The 19,920-nt window shown below is 46.6% G+C and overlaps 1 protein-coding gene across 12 annotated transcripts in view; it reads right to left on the reverse strand.

Annotated features, from left to right (window-relative positions):
- Positions 1-19,920, reverse strand: part of RREB1 (ras responsive element binding protein 1) — a 170,772-nt gene that overhangs the window by 32,348 nt on the left and 118,504 nt on the right. For all 12 annotated transcript variants that reach the window (XM_081145040.1, XM_081145039.1, XM_081145036.1 and 9 more), the window contains 2 exons: positions 4,728-4,872; positions 4,039-4,175 (listed from right to left, as the gene is read on the reverse strand). In XM_081145040.1, the coding sequence (XP_081001166.1) occupies positions 4,039-4,175; positions 4,728-4,872 (282 nt within the window). The remainder of the gene's footprint in view (positions 1-4,038; positions 4,176-4,727; positions 4,873-19,920) is intronic.

The raw sequence follows: 19,920 nt of genomic DNA on the forward strand, positions 1-19,920 counted from the left end.
GTCATGGGTGTGTGAGGGGGTATGTGGTAAAGGGAGTTGAACACTCTGTGGAACACGTGAGAACCCCGAAGAAAGAAGGGTCTGGCACCTCTCTCCACTGCCGAGACGAGGGGCAGCCCCAGCCCGTCCTCCACGCCACAGCAGCACTGACCCTCCCTCCACGCAGCGGTGCCTGTCAGAGGCCACCTGGGCTCCTGTGGACTAATTCCTGACACAGACTTAAGGGCACTGCCTTCAAATCTGAAATCCTCTTACAGACAACCAAGATCACAATCCAGTCAGCAGAGGGCCTCCCCCAGAGGACCGCAGGGAGCACTACCAATCCCATGTAGTACCCAGGGAAGCTTTACACCTGCGGGGTAAGGCTCCCTCTGCTTGAACACGGGCATCCTGCCCTTCCTGGCCCTGAATCTGCCCCCTTCACTTTTTATACTGCTCGTTTACTTGCTTTCTGACTGGCCCCTGAGGGGCCGTCCCCAACATCACTATTTTTTTCTCAAGTCTAGTCCATCACCTGACACATAATAGGCACTCAATCATTTGCTAAAGTGATTAAAAAATTATTACTCGATCTCCTTCAATCAAGCCACGTAAGATTATACAATAACTTTTGCCAGACTGTGCCCCCAGCTGCAGCCGCATCGCCATGGTGACCACCCAGCTATCACCTGTTGGGGCTCAGCCCCGGTCAGCCAGACATAAGCCACTCAGACACAAGACCAGGGGCCACTGAAGCAAAGCCGCTGCCCTGGTGCCCTCCCCGCCACAGGTGGGCTTGTCCTAGACCTGCCCCTGCAAGGTGGGTTGCAGAGCACCTGGAACACGCCTGCTCAAACGGATGGGCTGTGACCATGCCACACACCCTGACTGCAAAGACTTAGTGCATAAATAAGAATGTAGAACACATCACTGATGATTTTTATGTTGTACCTGTGTTGACATATTTTGGACATACTGGTACAATCAACAAAGCATCACCAATTTCACCTGTTTCTTTTTGTTTTCTAAAATGTGGCTACTAAAAAATTTAAAATGACATTTGTGGCTCTCATCCTACCTGTGCTGGTGGGCACTGACGTGCACCTCCCTTCCAGCTGGCTTTATTCATGACAGTGTACTGCCTGTTACTCTGTTCTATTCTTATAACCAAGCAAGAAATTCAACACCCCGAAACATCCCCACACAGGGATGTCCTTTTTCATCCACCTGCTTGCTGAACACTCTTGCCCATCACCTGATTCCAAATGCCAAGTCTCAATAAGCCCTGCGCTTCTTCCTTTCTGGGGAGCTGTGCAGAGGGGCCGGTTCAGTTCTAGTCTTGTCAGGGCCCAGGCAATAACTGACGAGAGCCAGAATTGCTATAAGCGGCTTCGTGTCTGCCTGTTGTTCTACGCTGACACTTCTGTTAATTTGAAACACAGAGGAACGGAGGACAACAGCCTTAGTGGTTATACGAGTTTAGATGTCCAACACTTTTTATTAAGAAACAACGAGCATCCTGCCAGTTTTGGGGGTGGGGGCAAGGGTAGGAGAGAAGAGAAGCCAACAGCTGTTTTGAGTTATAAACTTTCTGTCTAAACTGGTAGCATCTATCCCACTGTGGTTCTGCTGCCTCTGGGGTTTGCAAATGGAGCTGGTGCCTATTTTAGCTCTGGGTTAACAAGCAGTTTCTCCCACCAGCTACTGTCACAGTTCACTGCCTGGCTGGGCCCTGCTGGCTCCTGCCTGCCCCCATGGCCTCCTTGATAGCAGGCTATTATGTGGAAAGGCAGAGCAGTGAGGAGAAAAGGGAATTAACTATGTTCTGTAATCAACTCCTTTTGGTTTCCAGACACAAGCCCCACCCCACCTAGCAACAGCCACTAGACGGGATGGCCGGCTGTCCCGTTTGCCCAACAGAAGCAAGGCAACCCCTTCTTATGGCCACTGCTGGGCGCTGTGGGTGCAGCATCCAGGGACTCCAGTAGGAGGGAGGGCTGCCAGGAGGGTCGAGTCCCTTCCAAGCTACAAAACTTCTCCAGTCAGCCTCTCACCAAACAAAGAGCATTAACTCCTGGGTAGGGAAGGAAAACAGGCAGGACTTGAGGTTCAACATGGTGGTCCTGGTGGCCTTGGCATCATGGCAAGTGAATTGCCCACCAAATTGTGCAGAACGGAACAACCAGTGTCCAGTGCAATCCCCATCTCCATCCTTGCTGAGTAGCAAGCACAGCCTGTCCCTGGAGAAGTTGCTTGTCTAGAAGGCTCCATTCCAGGAGAACCCACACCCTCACGCAGGCCGGCATTTAAGAAGGGACACCTGATCTTTCTCTATCACTGCTACAGCCACCAGCCACCTAGAAATCTCTACTGAGACTCAAGCTATTTTCCCTGAGGGGAGAATTATCTAGAAGGAGGCAAGTGGGTAGTTCCTAATGCTACCTGAGCACAGAGTAAAGCATGAAGTGAAATAAAACATATGAAGGAGCTCGGAGACTAGCAGTGAGTTTACTTTGCAGTGACAGGATCTGGGGGGTCCCACAGGCTATTCCTGCCTCTGCCCACAACTCACCATGTGGTAACTTCACCTCTGTTTGCTCAGGTCCTCAGTCTAGAGAACTATTTCAATATTCACCACCCACCACAAGCCCACATCCTGGAGATGCTGTGGATGTTAATAAAACGGTGAAGTCAAGTTCCTGAATCTCTCAGAACTACAGAGCCTTCTTGGTAGACAAAGAACAACTGTTAAGAGACAGGTCTCAGCATCAGAGAACTGAAGGCCTGAAAAGGAACACAGGGATTATCCTTCAAGGTTCAGATGCAGCTGGTCCAATCCCGACAACAGGCCCATGCCCACTCCCAGGCATCCTGCAATTTCCCAAGACGGGGGAGTTATGCAACGACATTTTATAGCACTTCAATTGCTCAGCAGTTTAAAATCTTCATAAATCCTTTTTCCCCTAATGAAAAAAATGTCAAGCTAATGTGATTAAGGATAATGATATTTGACACAGCTTTAAGTTACCGTACAATTAATTAGGCTTTTCCCTCAACACACAAGTCTTCAGCTTGCTCAGACCCCTTCACTCCTCAGTCACAACCGAACAGGTGTCTCAAGAAGGCAATGTGGTCCATACATTGTGAGTCACACACAGATGTCGATGTCCAGATTTCTACACCCCATTGTCTCCTGAAACCCGAAGCTGAAGCCGTGCATGCGCTCGCCTGCCCTGGGGACCCTGGCAGACATGCAACTCTCCTGCCGCACATGGCACCCGAGGCTCCCGATGGCGCCAGGCTCTTTCCAATGCTTAAAAACTATAAAAGCAGCAGCTCAGTAGGGAAAGGTTCCAAGCCTATCTGCTCACTAAGAACACAGGGCTTTCTGCCTGATGAAAATGTTCTCAGAGAAGGTAGGGAAAGAAAGCTGAGTGCCTGCCCCCCACCCCTGTCACATTCTGCTGGGAAGTGATATTAGCATGCACTGCATGGGAAGGCTGAAGATCAGAAAACTAGAGCCAGTGGAGACCTAACCTTGAGGCTGGACCAGAAGAACCATCACCCATCACTGTTTCTCTGTGATGGGCTTCAGTTGTCAAATGTTGCATGAAGTTGAACTTGGTCTCACCCCAAAATGCACTCTCCATGGTCAGTGCTACCAGTCCAGTCCAACACCTATGGGCACCGGCTATGCCCTTCCTGTCCTTACCACATACTCTTGCACAGCTAACAATCATTTGGGTTGCAACACCTCTTGTGAAAATAATGTGCCTGCTGCCCAAAAGCCCGTGAGAGGAGACTCGCGTGCATGCCTCGCCGGGAGTGAAGGAAGCAGTGAACCTCAGTGAACACGTCCTGTGGCTACAGTCACCTTCACTCTCACACCTTTCAGCCCGACCACGCACACCATTCTTAATGGCCTAACATCCTCATTCCAAGTGACAACATTTCAGCCCAGTATGTAGTGACGAGAGAAAGGGATATGCCAGCTGGCAGAGGAAACAGGAACGGGAAAGAGATTTCCAGAGTGCAGGTACAGTCCACCCTCCCTCCTACCTTAGTGGGTTATCTGAGTGGGTCTCCATGTGGGTCTCCAGTCCATACTTGCAAACAAACTCCTTGAAACACACTGGGCAGTGATACACTTCATCAGCCTTCTTCTCCAAGTCACCTGACTGCCCATCTTCTACCATCTTAGGGGAGAGGAAAAAGCGAAGTCATGAAGGAGGCTTCCCACACGGGCTTGCTTCCGAAGAGAAGCCACCACTCAGTTCAGAGGCTATCTAAAAGGAGAGGGTGCCACCTCCTAGGTATTTAGGATGCACCTGACCGGTCCTTCACTCATGCAACCAGTACTCACTAAATATAACATCTATCCGTCCGTCCACCCACCCTCAACCCACTCATCCATTCAACAAATATCTACAAAGCACCCAGCACCTGACAGGTACTGGGAGTAAAAGAGTGAGGACAAGTCCCTAACACTTACGAAGCTCCTATTCTAGCCAGAAAAAAAAAAAAAAAGCACAGGAGCAACAGAGCAAGCTCTTCATTTCATCAGTGGGCTTGGAGAGGGGGCTCCACAGAGGAAGCACACAGGCTCTCTGTTCTGTAGACACCTTACAAAACAGTGAAAACAGTGTGGGAAAACACAGGCAAGTCCTCAAACTGCTAAAACAAAGACTAGTGGTATTTCTACCAAGAGTCCTGTGGTTAGGCACATCTGGGCTGGGAGCAGGGAGGACCTTTTTAGAAGGAGCTGGGTCTTCTTTCTCTGACTCGACATCGTGACTCAGTTTCCTTTTGGAGGACAGCCGCCTGCGCTTCAGCGGGGATGGAGGGGCTGTAGCAGTAGCACTGTTAGGGTCCTTCTCATGAATCTTCATATGTCTGGAAAGAACACAGATACACAATGTGATTTAGCAAAAAACTGAGTTGGTTGATGTCTTTTAAATTTTTTATATTTTATGTTTAGGCTTTGGAAAATATTCTCAAGAAGTATGATAATTTATATAGTGACTTCTCTGTTTTTAAAACCTATAACCTCCTCAAAGCCTCTTCAATCTCTTGCAACTGCTATCCAAAAATGTCACTTAACACCATGATGTCTGTTGGGAGACATCCATGAACTTCACTGACACCAATGGGACAAAAACAGAGTATCTGATGACCTATTCTTCTTATTCAGGTAAAATGGATTATTTTAGGGCACAAAATTCTACAGAATAAAGAATTCCCAGGCACCACTAGTTCACAAACCAAGTAATCACTCTGTATTTACCCCAGAACCCAACCCCCCTTTATGAGTACTGTTTTCTCTTTCTTCTGCTTTCTGAAGGATGTTAGGGGTCAAATTTGAGAAGTTCTGACAGAGTAAATATCTGGGGTGCTTATTAAGACCCCCAAAGCCTTTCCATGCTGTTCATGGTGTTGGTGGATTAACAGCTCACGCGAAGAGCTGGAATAGTAAAATGAGTCAGTTACATGCTACAACCCTGATATCTACGAGACTAGGATGATACATGTAAGAGTTTTATGGATACCTGCTTTAAAGCGACCTAACTTGACCAAGTTTTAAAACAAACATCCTAAGAACAAGGTCTAGGACCTATAAGGAAGGAAAGTGCATTACGAAAAGACAGTCTCAGTGTCCTCCCACTGTGACATAAAGGTTCAGTCTTCCTAATGACAATCACCACCATGTCTCTGACTGAGTTAGACTGTGCCCCACGGCAGGTTGCAGCCACAGCTTCTACAAATAACTTTTATAGGATTGCCGTAAGGAGGCGTTCTTAGGATGGGAAGAAAAGCATCGTTTTCATGAACTGTCCTGTCACACTTGTAAATGGAAGTGCAGCCCACTTTCTGCTGTGCCTTCTTCAGAGACAGGCTGGGGATGCAAAGGCGAAGGAGCCTGCGAACCACAAGCCGGACACAGGCTCTCGGCCCAACTCCACGACACGGCTAAGACAATGCCTCTCCCTCCACAACCCGCCCTGCGACACCTGCACGGCCTCTTTCCCGTGTGTGTGGAGGGTAAGATGCTGACTTCCCTCGCTCTGGTTCTACAGGCGCATTCTGGCCGACCGAGAGGTCCCTGCATAGCCGCTGCCCAGAGCACCAGCCCGACCCTCCGCCGCAGCTCAGATGTGGCCTGACCTCTGCGGAAACGGCCTCAGGGAGGAGGCAGGCCTGTTCTTAGGGGAACTGCTGTGGTGGAGCCAGAGACCCCGTGGCAGAGAATGGAAAAGAACCCCAACCGTAACACCCGTGTTGACGCAGTGCCTCACTTAGGTTATTAGGAGAGGGTGCTGTTATTAGTTCTTGGTGACCCAGAGCCTTGGGAAAGTTCATGAAAACAAACAGCCTTCCTCCAAGTATGTGCTCTATTCTAAGGTGATTTAAGGAGACCACCACTTAGTATCAGCATTTGGAGGGGAAAAAAGAAAGGCTGGCAAGTTTCTTTCTTTCTTTTTTTAAAAAAATGTATCTTTATTGATTTCAGAGAGAGGAAGGGAGAGGGAGAGAGAGAGAAACATCAGTGATGAGAGAGTTGTCATTAATTAGCTGCTTCCTGCACATCTCCTACAGGGGAATGAGCCTGGAACCCCGGCGTGTGCCCTGACCGGGAATTAACCTTGATCTCCTGGATCCTAGGTTGATGCTCAACCACTGCGCCACGCCCGGATGGGTTGGCAAGTTTCTTTAGACATTTATTGGATGGCACATTCCAACTTAAAAAAAAAATTTTTTTCATAGCATCTAAAAATTAAGAAAGTCTGATAACACTAAGGGATGCAAATTAGTACCAAACCCACCCTCCCTTTCAATAAATAACTTGAAATTAACTTAAAAAAAATGAATACCCTTTTCAACTGTCAACAGGTTCCTTGTGCAGATGACCATGAGGCTACAGTAACTTGTGAGAAGACCGGAAATCAGATCGACAATTGTGGGCAGTTCACTAGCTCATGCCAAGTTGTGCCTTCTCTATCACGTGATCCTAGTGTATCTAGTTCTTAGGATTTATGACAATTTGTTTTCACAGAGAGAGGAAGAGGAAGACAAGAGCGAGCACTCTGAGGATCTGGCAGGAACTTGACGCAGAATGTTAGTCCATGTTGCAGATGTGGCTGCTGAGGTGCGGAGAGGCTGGCAGCCCCAGGACCTCTCAGCGAGGACGGAACGGTCCTTCGTGTGCCGACACCAGAGTCCATGATTTTCCTCCATGTCGCCTCAGAAGGCCAAGCCTTTGGATCTGTGTTCTAGGATCACAGGCTGAAATCTTAGGGCTCTAACCAGAACCTGGACACTTCCTTTCTGAGTGACTATGGCCCAAGGACGAGCAGCTGATAGCAAATGCTAATAAAATTTCAATAGGGAGTGAAGGTTCCGAGGTCAGGCAAAAACATTCCCCGCATCCAGTCCTGCCTCTGTCTTCTTCTAAAAAACTGGGACAGCCCTTGAACTGCATCCCTGTCAAAGGCAGGGAGAGGAGACCAGGTCCAAGCAGTCTTGAGGGGCTGGGGCAAGTATGAGGCTTCCCAGCACACCAACCCACTCCAGTTTTCCGACTGAGCCCAGCTGGAGAGCCAGGTTCGAAGCTAAAGCAATACTCCGTTAGAGGGTTAAATTTCCGGTTGCTGGACAACATACAGGGTGTCCCCAATCTGTCCTTTCAGCTACATGGCGACCAACAGCTGCAGGCTCATTTAAGAACTTAATTCAGTCAATAGTTGAGCTGCCAGGGTTGGGAGCTCCAACCATTTCTGGAGTTGGTTGTGACCTGTGGTTAATGATACTCCTCCCCCGACCCCTGCTCTCCTTCCCTGGCCTCTCACAGCAGGACTGGCTGCACCGACTGGCTGCATTAGCTGCCCGCTTCTTCCCGAACCCTCACAGGAAGTGGGGCGAGTCACCACGATGAGCCAGTCGCGGCCCCTTTCCCGCAGAACACGGCCAGAATGGAGAGGAGAGCTGGTGCGGGCGAGACCATTCTATTTCTCTTCCTTTTTCCCCCTCAGGTTTTGTATCAAGGACAAATTCATCTAATTTCCCTAAGAATCAATAAATTACAATGAACTTCAGAACTGGGAGGGAGCTGAGATGATGTCCAACTTCCCACTCAACACGGAAAGTCTTCACTGTTGTTCAGATATAAACACACTAGACATACCACCGAGTTCTGCTTGAATACTTCCAGCCACCAGGACGTCTCAGTTTTCAACAGTGCTAATTATTAAAATCGTCTTCCCCATGCTAAGTCAAAAATTCCACCCTTCTTTGTCCATCTGTCCTCAGGGATAACAGAGAATCAGTCTGCATTCTCTTACACCCAGCAGCTCTTCAATAGTTCAGGACGATGACTGCCTTTCTCCAGAGCTTCCTTAAAATCTCCAGCTCCTTCAGCCAGCTCCCCCAAGCTCAGCTCTCATCTGCTGAATTATACTAATCACTACTAACCTTGGAATGCTCCCAGTTTGTAAATGTCTTTCACAAAATGCTGGGTCAAAAGGGAGTACCAATGTGGATGTGGTCGGAGAGTGAAAGCCACAGGGCTGGGACCCCCCCTCCCCCCGAGGCTGTGTAAACAGCTGGGGTTTCCTTATGTATGTTTAACAGCAACGTCACAACCTCAGTTCCTAAGAGCCGTCTCCTCCCTTCTGCACCTGAACAGTTAACGACTTTTCACACTTTCCAGATTGGCAAGGATGAGAAATATGCAGTGTTGGTGTGGTAAAGTATGCTTCTCATTCCCAGCACTAGCTCCTAGTGGCACATAGTAGGTGGTCAATAAATATCTGCCAAAATGGATGAATAAATGAATGAATAAGTATTTGCTGAATCACTGAATGGAGGAAGGGGTGGGTGAAGTAAACGCTGAAAATCTATTACACCTGCAGTATCACCACAACATATGCCATCAGTTTCTGAGATACCTTATAGTTTCCTTTACTAGGATTTAATGCTAGCAAACTTGCTATGAGACTATACAGTAAACAGTGCTGTACTGAAGACTTTAATGAAAAACACCCCAAATGTGAACAGAGGACACGCTAATTTTTCTCTACTGGAATTAATCTGTATTCATGCATTCAAAACTCAAAGTTTTGAGTTAATGTAAACTCAAAGTAAGCATTTGCTTTCTGCATAAAATTCTAAAATTTTCTTTTGGAGGCCTGCCACTTCAATAGTAGCAATCCTGCCACACCTGGTCTGAGGAAGGGGTTTTATAAGAGCTCTTTCAGGAGTCCGTTCACAACACCCAGAGGAGCTTTTACAGTGAGGATCCAAACAAATACTGCAGATGCTTCCTAAACTAGGAAAATAGTCTAAACTGGAGTACTTTTTAGCACTGACAGGAGCCTACTTTGAATTTTGAGATGGATGCTGATTTTCAAAGTTTTCCTCCCATAAATATTATCATTACACCCTAAAATGTGAAAAGATCCACTATAGCCAGGGTGGGCCGCCTGGAAGAATAAGGAATATATCAGAGCTAAACCAAATATACCTTGTACAGGAGCTGAAGGCCAATCCAGTAATTCATGGAGACAGACCCATTTCTAAAGCACATCCATCTTTTCCTCCTTGAACTTCCTCGTTTCTAGTTCCCAAAAGGGGAACTTTCTGCTGACCTTTCTTAGGTATGTAAATCTGTGCATTTGGAAATAGAGGTAAACTCTTAGCCATTCAAGCCATGGCTTGCTCTGAGAAGCAAGCAGGAATTGGGACAAATGAAAAAAAGCAAATTTGGGTAGAAGATGGTGTAGGAGACAGAGCGACCAGGTGATGGCACTGAAGTCTTGGGGCAGTCTCGGGGCTATGAGACGGTGTGTCCTGGTTCTATCACCTTGAAACCATGGAGACTCCCCAAGTTACTCAGATGACCTCAGCTTCAGTTTTCACATCTGTAAAATGTCCCAGGAGAATAGTACCAGCCTCCTAGAGCAAGACACTGACATTTTTTGGATATAAGCATTAAATCTCTTCCTGGCTCACCAGCAGTCCCTGCATAAGTTTACCAGGTACAAATATATAACAAAAAAGTTGGGAAGTTTTGCCCTGGGCAGGTGGCTCAGTCAGTTGGTAGTGTCATCCTGTAAACCAAAAAAGGTTGTGGGTTTGATCCCCAGTCAGGGCACGGAGGCAACTGATTGATGTTTCTCTCTTCCTCTCTTTTCCTCATTCTCTAAAATCATTAAAAACATATTTTTTAAAAATAAACTGGTCTTTAAAAAAAGTAAATACAATCAATAAAAACATATCCTCAGGTGAGGATTTTTTTAAAAAGCTGGGAAGTTAACATTATAGAATTATTTTTTGGGGTAAAATCCTTTGAAAAACTCTCAACAAGTTTAAAGAATCATGTTGTAGAAGGTGTCCTCAAGGCAAGTCTCAAACATTCTCCAAGAGTTCCCATATCTAACTTGCAGGTGAAGGCCAAAGCTCAGGTGACATCTAGACACTTCCAGTATTTGCTAACTTTTCAGCCTTAATTTCCTTATAAGTTTTATTTATGAACAGCATTATAAGGAAGGTCACTCCTTCAGGACACAGGACACAAACTGTACACAAATTGTACTCAGCACTGCTTAGGGCCGCCAAACTGAAGTCAACAGGTTCAAAACAGGTTTTTACAGCCTGATTGCAGACATAACTCCACTCCTACGATTCCCTGTGCTTTTCCAGCAAAGCCTTGTGACAACCAGAGAATGAATGAGATTTAGAAGCATCACAGCTCTACAACCTATGCTTGGGTCAAAGAAAAGAAAGCCTGCAGAGAGACCTGTGTATGTTCCTGTAACAGATGTTCAGAGGCAGAGAGGGTGGGAGCTGTGACACTTATAATGTCAACAGAGTCCAGTGCCACCAAATGAGGGGAAGGGAGTGAAGACAGAGGTGTAGGGGGGCGAGGAGACAGAGGATGGCACAGCAACAATCAAGCCACTCCCAGTGTGGCCCCACCTGTGAGCTCAAAGGCACCTTCTAGTAATTCGGGTGTTGTTCAGGGTCAGTCATGCTTATCCAGAAGGCAGGCCACACCAGCCCTGCCTGGGTGGGGAGGAAGGTCGGACAATGGTGTACGCAGCCTTGCTGACTGAGGAGACAGCACTCTCAGAAAGATCTAGAAGCCAGCCTAGCGTGAAGTGCAAACCTCAGGGAGGCGTTTCTGCTGGCCGCAGGCTGCTCCCGAGGCTCTCGGGCTGTGCTTGGTGAAATGCTTGGATGTTGCGCCCACCCCAGAGCAAGCCAGTGAGATTCCATGGGCTCTGACACTGGCAATACAGCCCGCACAGGCTAGGACAAAGGGAAGGTTTGCACCTTAGTCCTAATACTCAGGTTTACCCCGGCTGCCTTTGCCTCTGCTCAGGGGCAAACAATAAGGGAGGTGTTGAAAAGACCACCATGTCGCCTTGTTGACTGCAACCCAACACTCTGGTGCTGCCATAAATCGAAACTGCATGAAGTTAAGGAATCTTAATTCAAAGTAGGGGTGTGCCGGGGGTTCAGTTTCACTATCTCCACTGCTCCTCAGCCAGAGCTGCTCTCCAACCCAGACTCAAGGGTGCATTTCTGGCTGGCCCCTCACACCTGCTCTCCTGTCTCCTTTGTCATGATGGAGGAGGCAATTCCTACTCCATCTTGGTCTCATGTAATACCTTGGTACAAACCCCTCTTTGTCGATGGGAGGATGATGCCTGAAAAACAATTTCCCCTCAATGTTCCCAATCTCTCAGCCATCCTTCAGGCAGAAGGAAGGCAACCTTTTGGCTACTGCATTCCTTTACCCCACTTCCACACTGATACTGGAAGCTGCTGACCTCAGATTGGAATCGAGGTACACTGTCTTCCAGTTACTGTCTGAGAAAACAGAGGGCCCTTCACTGCTCAGTCTGAAGCTCCTTCCTCCTCTCCTGACTCTCAAACACAGCGTAGGAGAGCCTGGCAGGTGGCCCATGTCAATAAGCCAACCTTTAAAAAAATCCTGATTCCAGACCGTTCTATCATGCTTTAGAACCAGTACACCCTAAACCCTCTTATGCTATTTTCCTTTGCCTTTCCTTGTTTTGCTAAAACTTTCATTTGTTATAAACACGCTTTGTACAGTATTTTGCTCCCTAGATACCTGTATATAATACCCACAAAAATACATAGTATATGTTGCCATGTAAAATCACAAATTCTTAAAAACCAGACAAAAGATCTCAAACGTCGGATGTTGACCTCTATCACACCCGAAGAGACCCCTCTTATTCACGCAGAGCTAAAATGGGCTCGCTGGCGCTTCCCTGAGCTAATCCTGGGAAGTAAGCAGAAAGCTGCCACTTTCCCTTAGGTATTTCTGGGCAGCTGCTATGCTGGAATGGAATCCCCTTCCCCAGGCTACCCTCCCTCCACTTCTTCCCTCTTCCCACGCAGCCTGGGGTCGCAGTCCCACCCTCAGAGTTGGCCCTGCAGCCGGACTCGGGTACCTATGGTCTCAGGCGATGAAGCCCATCTGAAGCTGACATTCCCACAGTCACTATCCCCGAGGGAAGAGGTCCCCATCTGCTGCTGGTGAACGCCCTTCTGTAGCAAACAGCTCAAGAGCTCCAGGTGAGCCAGTCCCCAAGCCTCAGCGTCCTGCCAGAATGGCAGCGCTGAAGCCAGAGGCCTTCCCTGCCTTCAGCCCCGAGGCATCAGCTTCGACTTTCTCAAGATGGCAGAAGCTGCTTATTCACATCCTCTTTCTACGTGCAGAGGGGGAAGAGATGGTTATCACCGTAGCAAGGTGGTGCCAAGTCACCGTTTGCTGCTCCTCAGCTGCTTCCAAAAGAGGAACAAGTAATGCTTAGGCTGGGTCCTTCGAGATGGCCTGCGGCCACAGCGAGAAATGGGAGGTGCGGGCGGTGGGAGCAGGGGACACCATCTCTGTCATTTAGGGGCCGTGAGAGAGCCCAGGAGGAACAGGGTACCGGGATCAGTTGGTCTCTGAGGAACAATGAAAATGAGTCCAAAGAGAAATGCCACCCGTGAACACCAACTAGGTGACAGAGCCCATGCTTGATGGCAGCAGTGCAGTCACCTTTTATCTAATATGGGATTAAGGTGGCACACACTGGCCTCCGCTCATCACAGGTGACGCATCACCAGGTGATGTGCTGCAGGGAGAGGAGCACGCTGTTCTAACAACAGGAGCCAGGGAGGGAAGGAGCCAGAAAGAAGGGGCCAAGATTTGCTTCTGATTTTAGCTGAACCTGTAACATTGCAGCCCTCAGTTTTGTCGCCTGTAGAACTAGAACAATCCTTTGGGGCCAGCTGGGTTATATAAGCACGAAGAATTAAGTGCGGACACCACATACCAATGGGCCCATTTAAGGAAATATAGTCTCTCCCCACTGAAGGCCAACAAGCTCTCCATCAACCCAGAGTCTTGGAGGAGAAAGGCCCATGGGTGCGACAACACACGCCCGAGGGGAGGCTGAGTGGGACCCTATGGCCTACGCGTGTGCACTAAGATTTCTGCGCTGCTGGTTCGCTTTTTAGTAGAGGGGTGGGGGCAGATTTTGTTGCTAATCACCTTCCTTAACAAATCAGAAAAACGTTGACAGTGAGTGGGCACGTTTGGATGTTTGCTAGCACCAGCTTGTTCAGCCCAAACAGGTTGGACAGGTTGAATATTTAAACAAAGGTGGAAAAATGCAAGGCATAGAGCAGGACGTGCTGCGGTGGGACTGTGGCCAGCACCTGCAGGTTTAAGTGAGTCTGTGATGTGACGCAGGTGACCAGGCTCGCTTTCCCGCTTCTCCTCTCCACTTTAATACTTTCGTATTATAACATGAAATAGGACACACACTCAGGATGTGCTCAAAGCGGTCAGGACAGCAGGGAGGGCAGGTGGGCGAGGAGAATGGGGCACTCCGGAGCAGCAGCCAGCTCTCCACTCTTCCTCCTACCCCAGCGAACACATACCTTCCCTTCTGTGACCTAATTTCTAGCTCTCACAAATGCCAGGCTGTTCAAGTGTGGGCAAGCAAAGGTGCTCCAGACTGCGATGCCACTCACCAGTCTTACTTGGTGCAACTGAGCTTTAGAAATATTTCAAAAAGATATGTCAAAATGACCACACTGCCTGCATGCAAGAGAACAGTTTTTCTGCATCTGCTTAATCTCCAAAAACAAACCAGTAGACAAACACTGCCTCTGCCAAACAGAAGAAAATCTAAGCTATAAACATCAGTATCCAGCCAGCCAGATGATAATAAAACTATTTAATTATGAAGCAGATCGTAAATTCAAGAATCAGTTTTAGTATGAAAAAGGCTTCACCGGTATCCCAAGCTTGGGAAGTTTTATGAGCGAGATCTTTGGTGTAACTGTCCTCCAGAGAAAATGCAGAACCAAAAGTGAGCACATTTTTGAAATATCCTTTCAGAAAAATAAAATAAGTTATTCTGACTGTTAAGGAATATTGGAAAAGAAAAACAAAGTAGAAGGGAATGTTTTAGAGAATATCAGCAAACACGAAAGAGGTTGCACAAGAGACTGTCAACTAAAATGAGTCAACTGTCAGCTTTGCTATTTTCTTATGCTTTTTATCTTATTTGAATAATAAAGTTCTATGGCAAATCACTGTGCCTGGTCCTTATTTTTAAGGTGAGGGGTAACAGACACAGCCTTATATTAGTTTCAGGTGCACAACGTCCTGATTCACTAAGTCCACTGACCCGTTCTCTTTCTCAGGGAATAGTGGTAGCTTCCTACTCTGTGCAGATTTCTAAGATGCAAAGAATTCTGACAGGGACGACAGATGTTCATCTAATACTATAAATGTTAATCCACACGAGAAATGTAAAAACACCACAGAACAAGGAATCCCGAAAAAGGTGTTCAAGTAGTACAGATTCGCACAGTTTGGTAAAGAAACAGGCGTAAGGCACACAGCTACTCTACAAAACACCGTTCCCAGACTGCAGGTTCTCAGGACACAGCTTGTGCACCCTCAAGGTTGAAGGGCACACAGGGTCTATTGTTTTGGTTTTGAAAATACACTGGCTTACCACCAAGCAGAAGGCACCGATGGATTAAGTTTTCCTAAGGGAGACGAGAAAGGAAGGGAATACAATTTGTTGAACATCTTATGGGAACCAGAGGCTTGGCTATATATCATAGCATTTAATTCTCACAGTAACAAATTCTGTGAGCAAAACGTCGCCCCGTTCAAGATGAAGAAAGGGAGGCTCCCTCTGCCATCTGTGTAGCATTGTTATCGGTCCCACCCAAAGAGGAAGGACGAGCTCTCAAGAGGACACACAGAGAGGCCACCTTTATTTAAGCCACTACTGAAGTTCAAAATCAAAGCAAACAGGTTTCAATTCCAGTCAATGAGATGTAAAGAAAGCCTAAAAACAAATATAATCAACAGCTCAGAATTTTTTTTCTGGTTAAAAAGAAAAAAGTTTCAATGGTTATTTTAAAAAAAATGCTTTTTAAACTACACCCAAAGTATGTCTACTTCAGTACACAGAGTACTGAATGTACAGAAACTGCCTGGATGCCCGGGAAACTACCATGTACTCAATGAGCATCCACCATGTCAGGGTTGCATGTCCAGGCCAGTTCACAGGGTCACACTGTAGCATTAAAATCACTTGGGGACACCCCACAATCACCTTTGCTGAGCTGCATGTGTGGTCACAGGGCACTGATCGTCGTCAGTGACTGGATGTGCCAAGGGCTCCAAGCATCCTCAAAGGATTTTCTTCCAGGTTGTCTTTCTCCCAAGGGATAGTTGTAGGTAACTGAAATGTTATTATATAACCATTTTCCCTCTTTTTTTAAACATTTCAAAGGAAGCAAATGTTCATCTTGTCCTCAGTTGGGTGACACACAGATATTTATCCTAAAAATACTTTCTTCCCATGTGAACTAGCACGACACCGTCCTTCCCTCACAGGAGTTTGTCAGGCAGCAGGCACCTGGCGACTAGGACGTGTTTCAGGATGGAACTAGCTGAACCTCTGAGTGGTCACCTCCACTCCTGAGAAGGAGCAAGTGGCAGAGCTAGTTACAGCGTGTCTTTAGAAATTCGATATTACCACAAAGTTCAAGGGGCCCTCCCTCTTGCGGGACTCTGAGGGTAAAGAAGTGACATCCCCTTCCAAGACACTGTCCTGCCTCTGCTCCTCTGTCCTTTCATGCTGGCCACCTGTTCAAATACCCCAGTTCAGTTGTGCATGCCAAGGGCTGGCTCCGCCTGAGCATCGGAGAGCGGCTCGCTAAATTCAGAGCCTGCGTGGTCTCATTTGTCATGGAGTAGGTCACATTTCTGTGCAGCGAATGCTTTCTTCCAGCATAACAGGAACACATAAGCCTCTGCTCCTGAAGGCTGTCCATTACCCCACGGCACCCGCAGGGTCTGCGTTCCTGTGCTCGGCAACAGAAAATCACCATCACTGCGGGAGGAGAGAAAGCCCTTGGCAAACAACCAGAGGACGTTCCAGGGATTTCCCTCCCTCACCTTCACCCTCCCGATGCCACAGCAGAAAGGAGAACACATCCCTGTGCTTTGGAGAATGCATGGAGAAGCTCGTCAGGAAAGTTTGCTCCTGCCAAGGTCTTCAGTGTGTTCTTACTCTAACACATGCTCCACAACTCTCTCCATAGTTTAAGCCCATAGTTTGCAAAACAAAGAACAAAGTGGGACTTAATTTCCTATTTTCCCAAGGCAATTACGGTGTGCAGAAAAACAAAAACCATCCATTTCAGAGACAGGATTTCTTCCAAATGAGGTCTGTTTCTATCCTCTCTTTCAAGTTCATCACTCCTTCATAGTGCTGCAGCCCAGCATGGTTTGGAAAGTTTTGCAAATCACAAAGCTCGATGCCCTTTTTCCTACATCCAGCTCTCCGAGGGAGTGCTCTGGCTCAGTTTCCCAAGTTTGTTTTGGAAGACAAGCAAGGCTCAATCCAAGTTTTCAACGTGGGAGCAACTGATAAAGAGTTCTGGGAAGTCAAAAGCTGGAGCCATGGTGATGTTTCCGTGATACATATTTTGTACTTGATGGCAACCTGTTATTCTGATCAGGAACTAAGCTGTGGTTAGAAAGGTCTGGGATAAAGAATTTTCAAACCTCAAAAACACAAAAGTCCGCAGACAGGGAAGCGGCAACTTGAAATGCTACACCAGATATGGCAATCCACTGAGATGGTCTCTTCCCCAACCTTTCTCAAAATGAGCTCGAATTCGCATCACTCTTGTCTCCCTAGTTACCAAATATACAATTACTTTAAAAATATCATTTACATTTACTTACTAGAATTAAATTATAAGTTATGGGCTTTTATCAGAGCTATAATGCAACTGATTACACATAACCTAAAATGCTACCTGATTCTGTGAAGCTTGTTTTCTTTTACTAACAAATCTGTTGGGATGACTGTGTGCTGATGGTCCTCCCATAAAACTAAGATAAAGGAAACTACAAAAAGACTGACTTGTGTCCTGGCCGGGTTGTTCAGTTGGTTAGAACGTCATCCCGATAAGCCAAGGTTGTGGGTTTGAGCCCCGATCAAGACACACACAAGAATCAAACAATGACGCATAAATAAGCAGAACAACAAACTGATGCTTCTCTCTCTCTAAAACCAATCAATTAAAAAAAAAAAAAAAAAAGGCTGACTCGATAGAAACAAAGATAACTAACATATCCTCATAACACGGCTAGTGGTTAAAAGAAAATAAAGTGAGCTGTTCTATAAAGTGGGCGCCTACAAAAGTACCTCAATATCAGTTAAGAATAACCTGAAACGGAAAAGAATGGAGTTCTCGGGGTCCTCGTTACACAGGCTGTAAGATGTATAACGAGGCCTCTGAGTGCTGCAGCAACACAGGCCTGGGGTGGAGCCCACAGCAGCTGCTCACAGTAAACACCAGCAGGCAAGGCCTACCTGGAGGAATGTGCACACGCGGAGATACAGGTCACATGTGCATGTGCAGGCGACCTTCAGAATGGGGGAGGGGTGAGCAGGAGGCGGGGCAGGTGAATTCCGTGCTCCTACACCAGCCCTGTGGAATCGCGCCTCAGAGAAATGCACCTTCAAATCCACACACAGGGAACCCTTCATAGCAGAGGCCCTAGGCAACCCTCCGGGGCTCAGGGGGTGTGTGTGCTGGGGATGTGCTCTGGGTGTGTCCCGTGGGCCCCGGAGGCTGCAGGCTGCAGGGTCTCTAACCGCGCAGGTCAGCATGGGCTCCGGCGCCCCCAGTCAGCTCTGCTCTACTCAGTCCTAGGTGGTCCACAGATCTCAGGCAGCAGCAGCAACAGAAGCAACATGAGAACAAGAAGTCTGGGCTTCACAAAATTCACAGTCCACTGACTTCCTTCCACGCTTTCAAAATCAAGCGAGGATGCAGCTCATCAGTTTGGGTTTTCATGGTTCCCTTTCATTCCTGCACACACGTCCTGGGGCAGCTCTGGCCCCTGATTAATGTAACACAGGTATGTGCTTAGGAGAGATCACAGCTCACCATTCGAGTTTCAGATTCTGGAACAGATCCACCGGGACAAATAAATCTAACTCCACTCTCTCTGGCACATTTTTGTAACTGTTTTCACATTTTCTTTTTTTTAAAAGTACAGTTTCACCAACAAATGAAGATGGTAAAAATTATGACTGATTACCAAAAACCAAATATTCTTTTAACCCATTATTTGCAACTTTCTTCAGAGAACATAAGATAAATGTACTGTAGTGTGATAAACTCAAATATTCTAAATAAGCTTTGTTATGAAATTGCAGATTTTGTGTAGCAAAAGGCAAAACAAAGACAAAATGATCTCTCAATTTATTCTCTGGAATTACAGGAATGGTTATGTGGTATATTTTCCCTCAGTGGCACACAAAACAACATTAGTGACCATTTATTTGTAAGTACTACTTCAACATCATCGTAAGTGCTCTGCATGTATCAGACCATGAATCCCCACAATGTTGCCACGTTAGAATAGATATCACTGCCTTCCACACATGAAGCAACTGAAAGACAGAGAGGTCAAAACTTGTCCAGGGTCACACAGCTAGGAGTGGCACACCTCCCACAGAGTATTGCAAGGGTGCCTTCAGCTCTAACAATACAGACTCAGAAACAGCCCCCACCCAAGACTTCCCCACAGTACACTGTAGGCCTTCCGAGTGCTTTCACAAACATTACTGCAATTTTTAGCACAAGTTCTAAACAAAGTTTTACTATGCCATTTCGTTAAAGTATAGAAAAATTAAGCGACTGCTGCAAAGTTCTGCAGAATTAGGACTAGCACTTGATCCCCAACAATCAGTCCTCTCCTTCAAATCAAGATGATGCACAAAAAATAAAATCAGTACAAGGGCCAAATTACACAAACAACCCTAAGACCTACTTTAAAAAAATACTTATAATAAACAGTAATTTGCCAACAACTTCAATATACACTATTCATAAATGAGGAATGTATCTTAGGATAATATCAAGGGCAGTGCTATAAAAAATTCAAAATCGTTTCTAAGTCTATCCACACAGACCCAAACAACACACAACACACAAAAACTTATGGGCTGCGACTAAGGCATGTTTAAAGGGAAATTTACAGCTGTAAATACCAATGTTAAGAAAAGAAGTTCTCGAACCAATAACCTCATCTTCTCTACCTGAAAACACTGAAAAAGAGCAAAGTAAACCTAACACAAGCCGAGGGAAGGAAACAATGTTTAGAGCAGAAAATTAATACAATAGAGGACAGAAAAGCAAGAGGAAAATCAATGAAATGAAAGCTGTTTCTTTGAAAAGACCAACAATGCTGACAAGTGTTTAGCTAGACTGACTAAGGAAAAAGACAGAGAAGACTCAAATTATCAAAATCATAAATGAAAGAGGGTCCAATACCACCGACTTCACAAAATAAAAACAATTATGGGG

This window comes from Miniopterus schreibersii, assembly GCF_964146895.1.
Source record: "Miniopterus schreibersii genome assembly, chromosome: 8".
In the NCBI taxonomy this organism is placed as follows: Eukaryota; Metazoa; Chordata; class Mammalia; order Chiroptera; family Miniopteridae; genus Miniopterus; species Miniopterus schreibersii.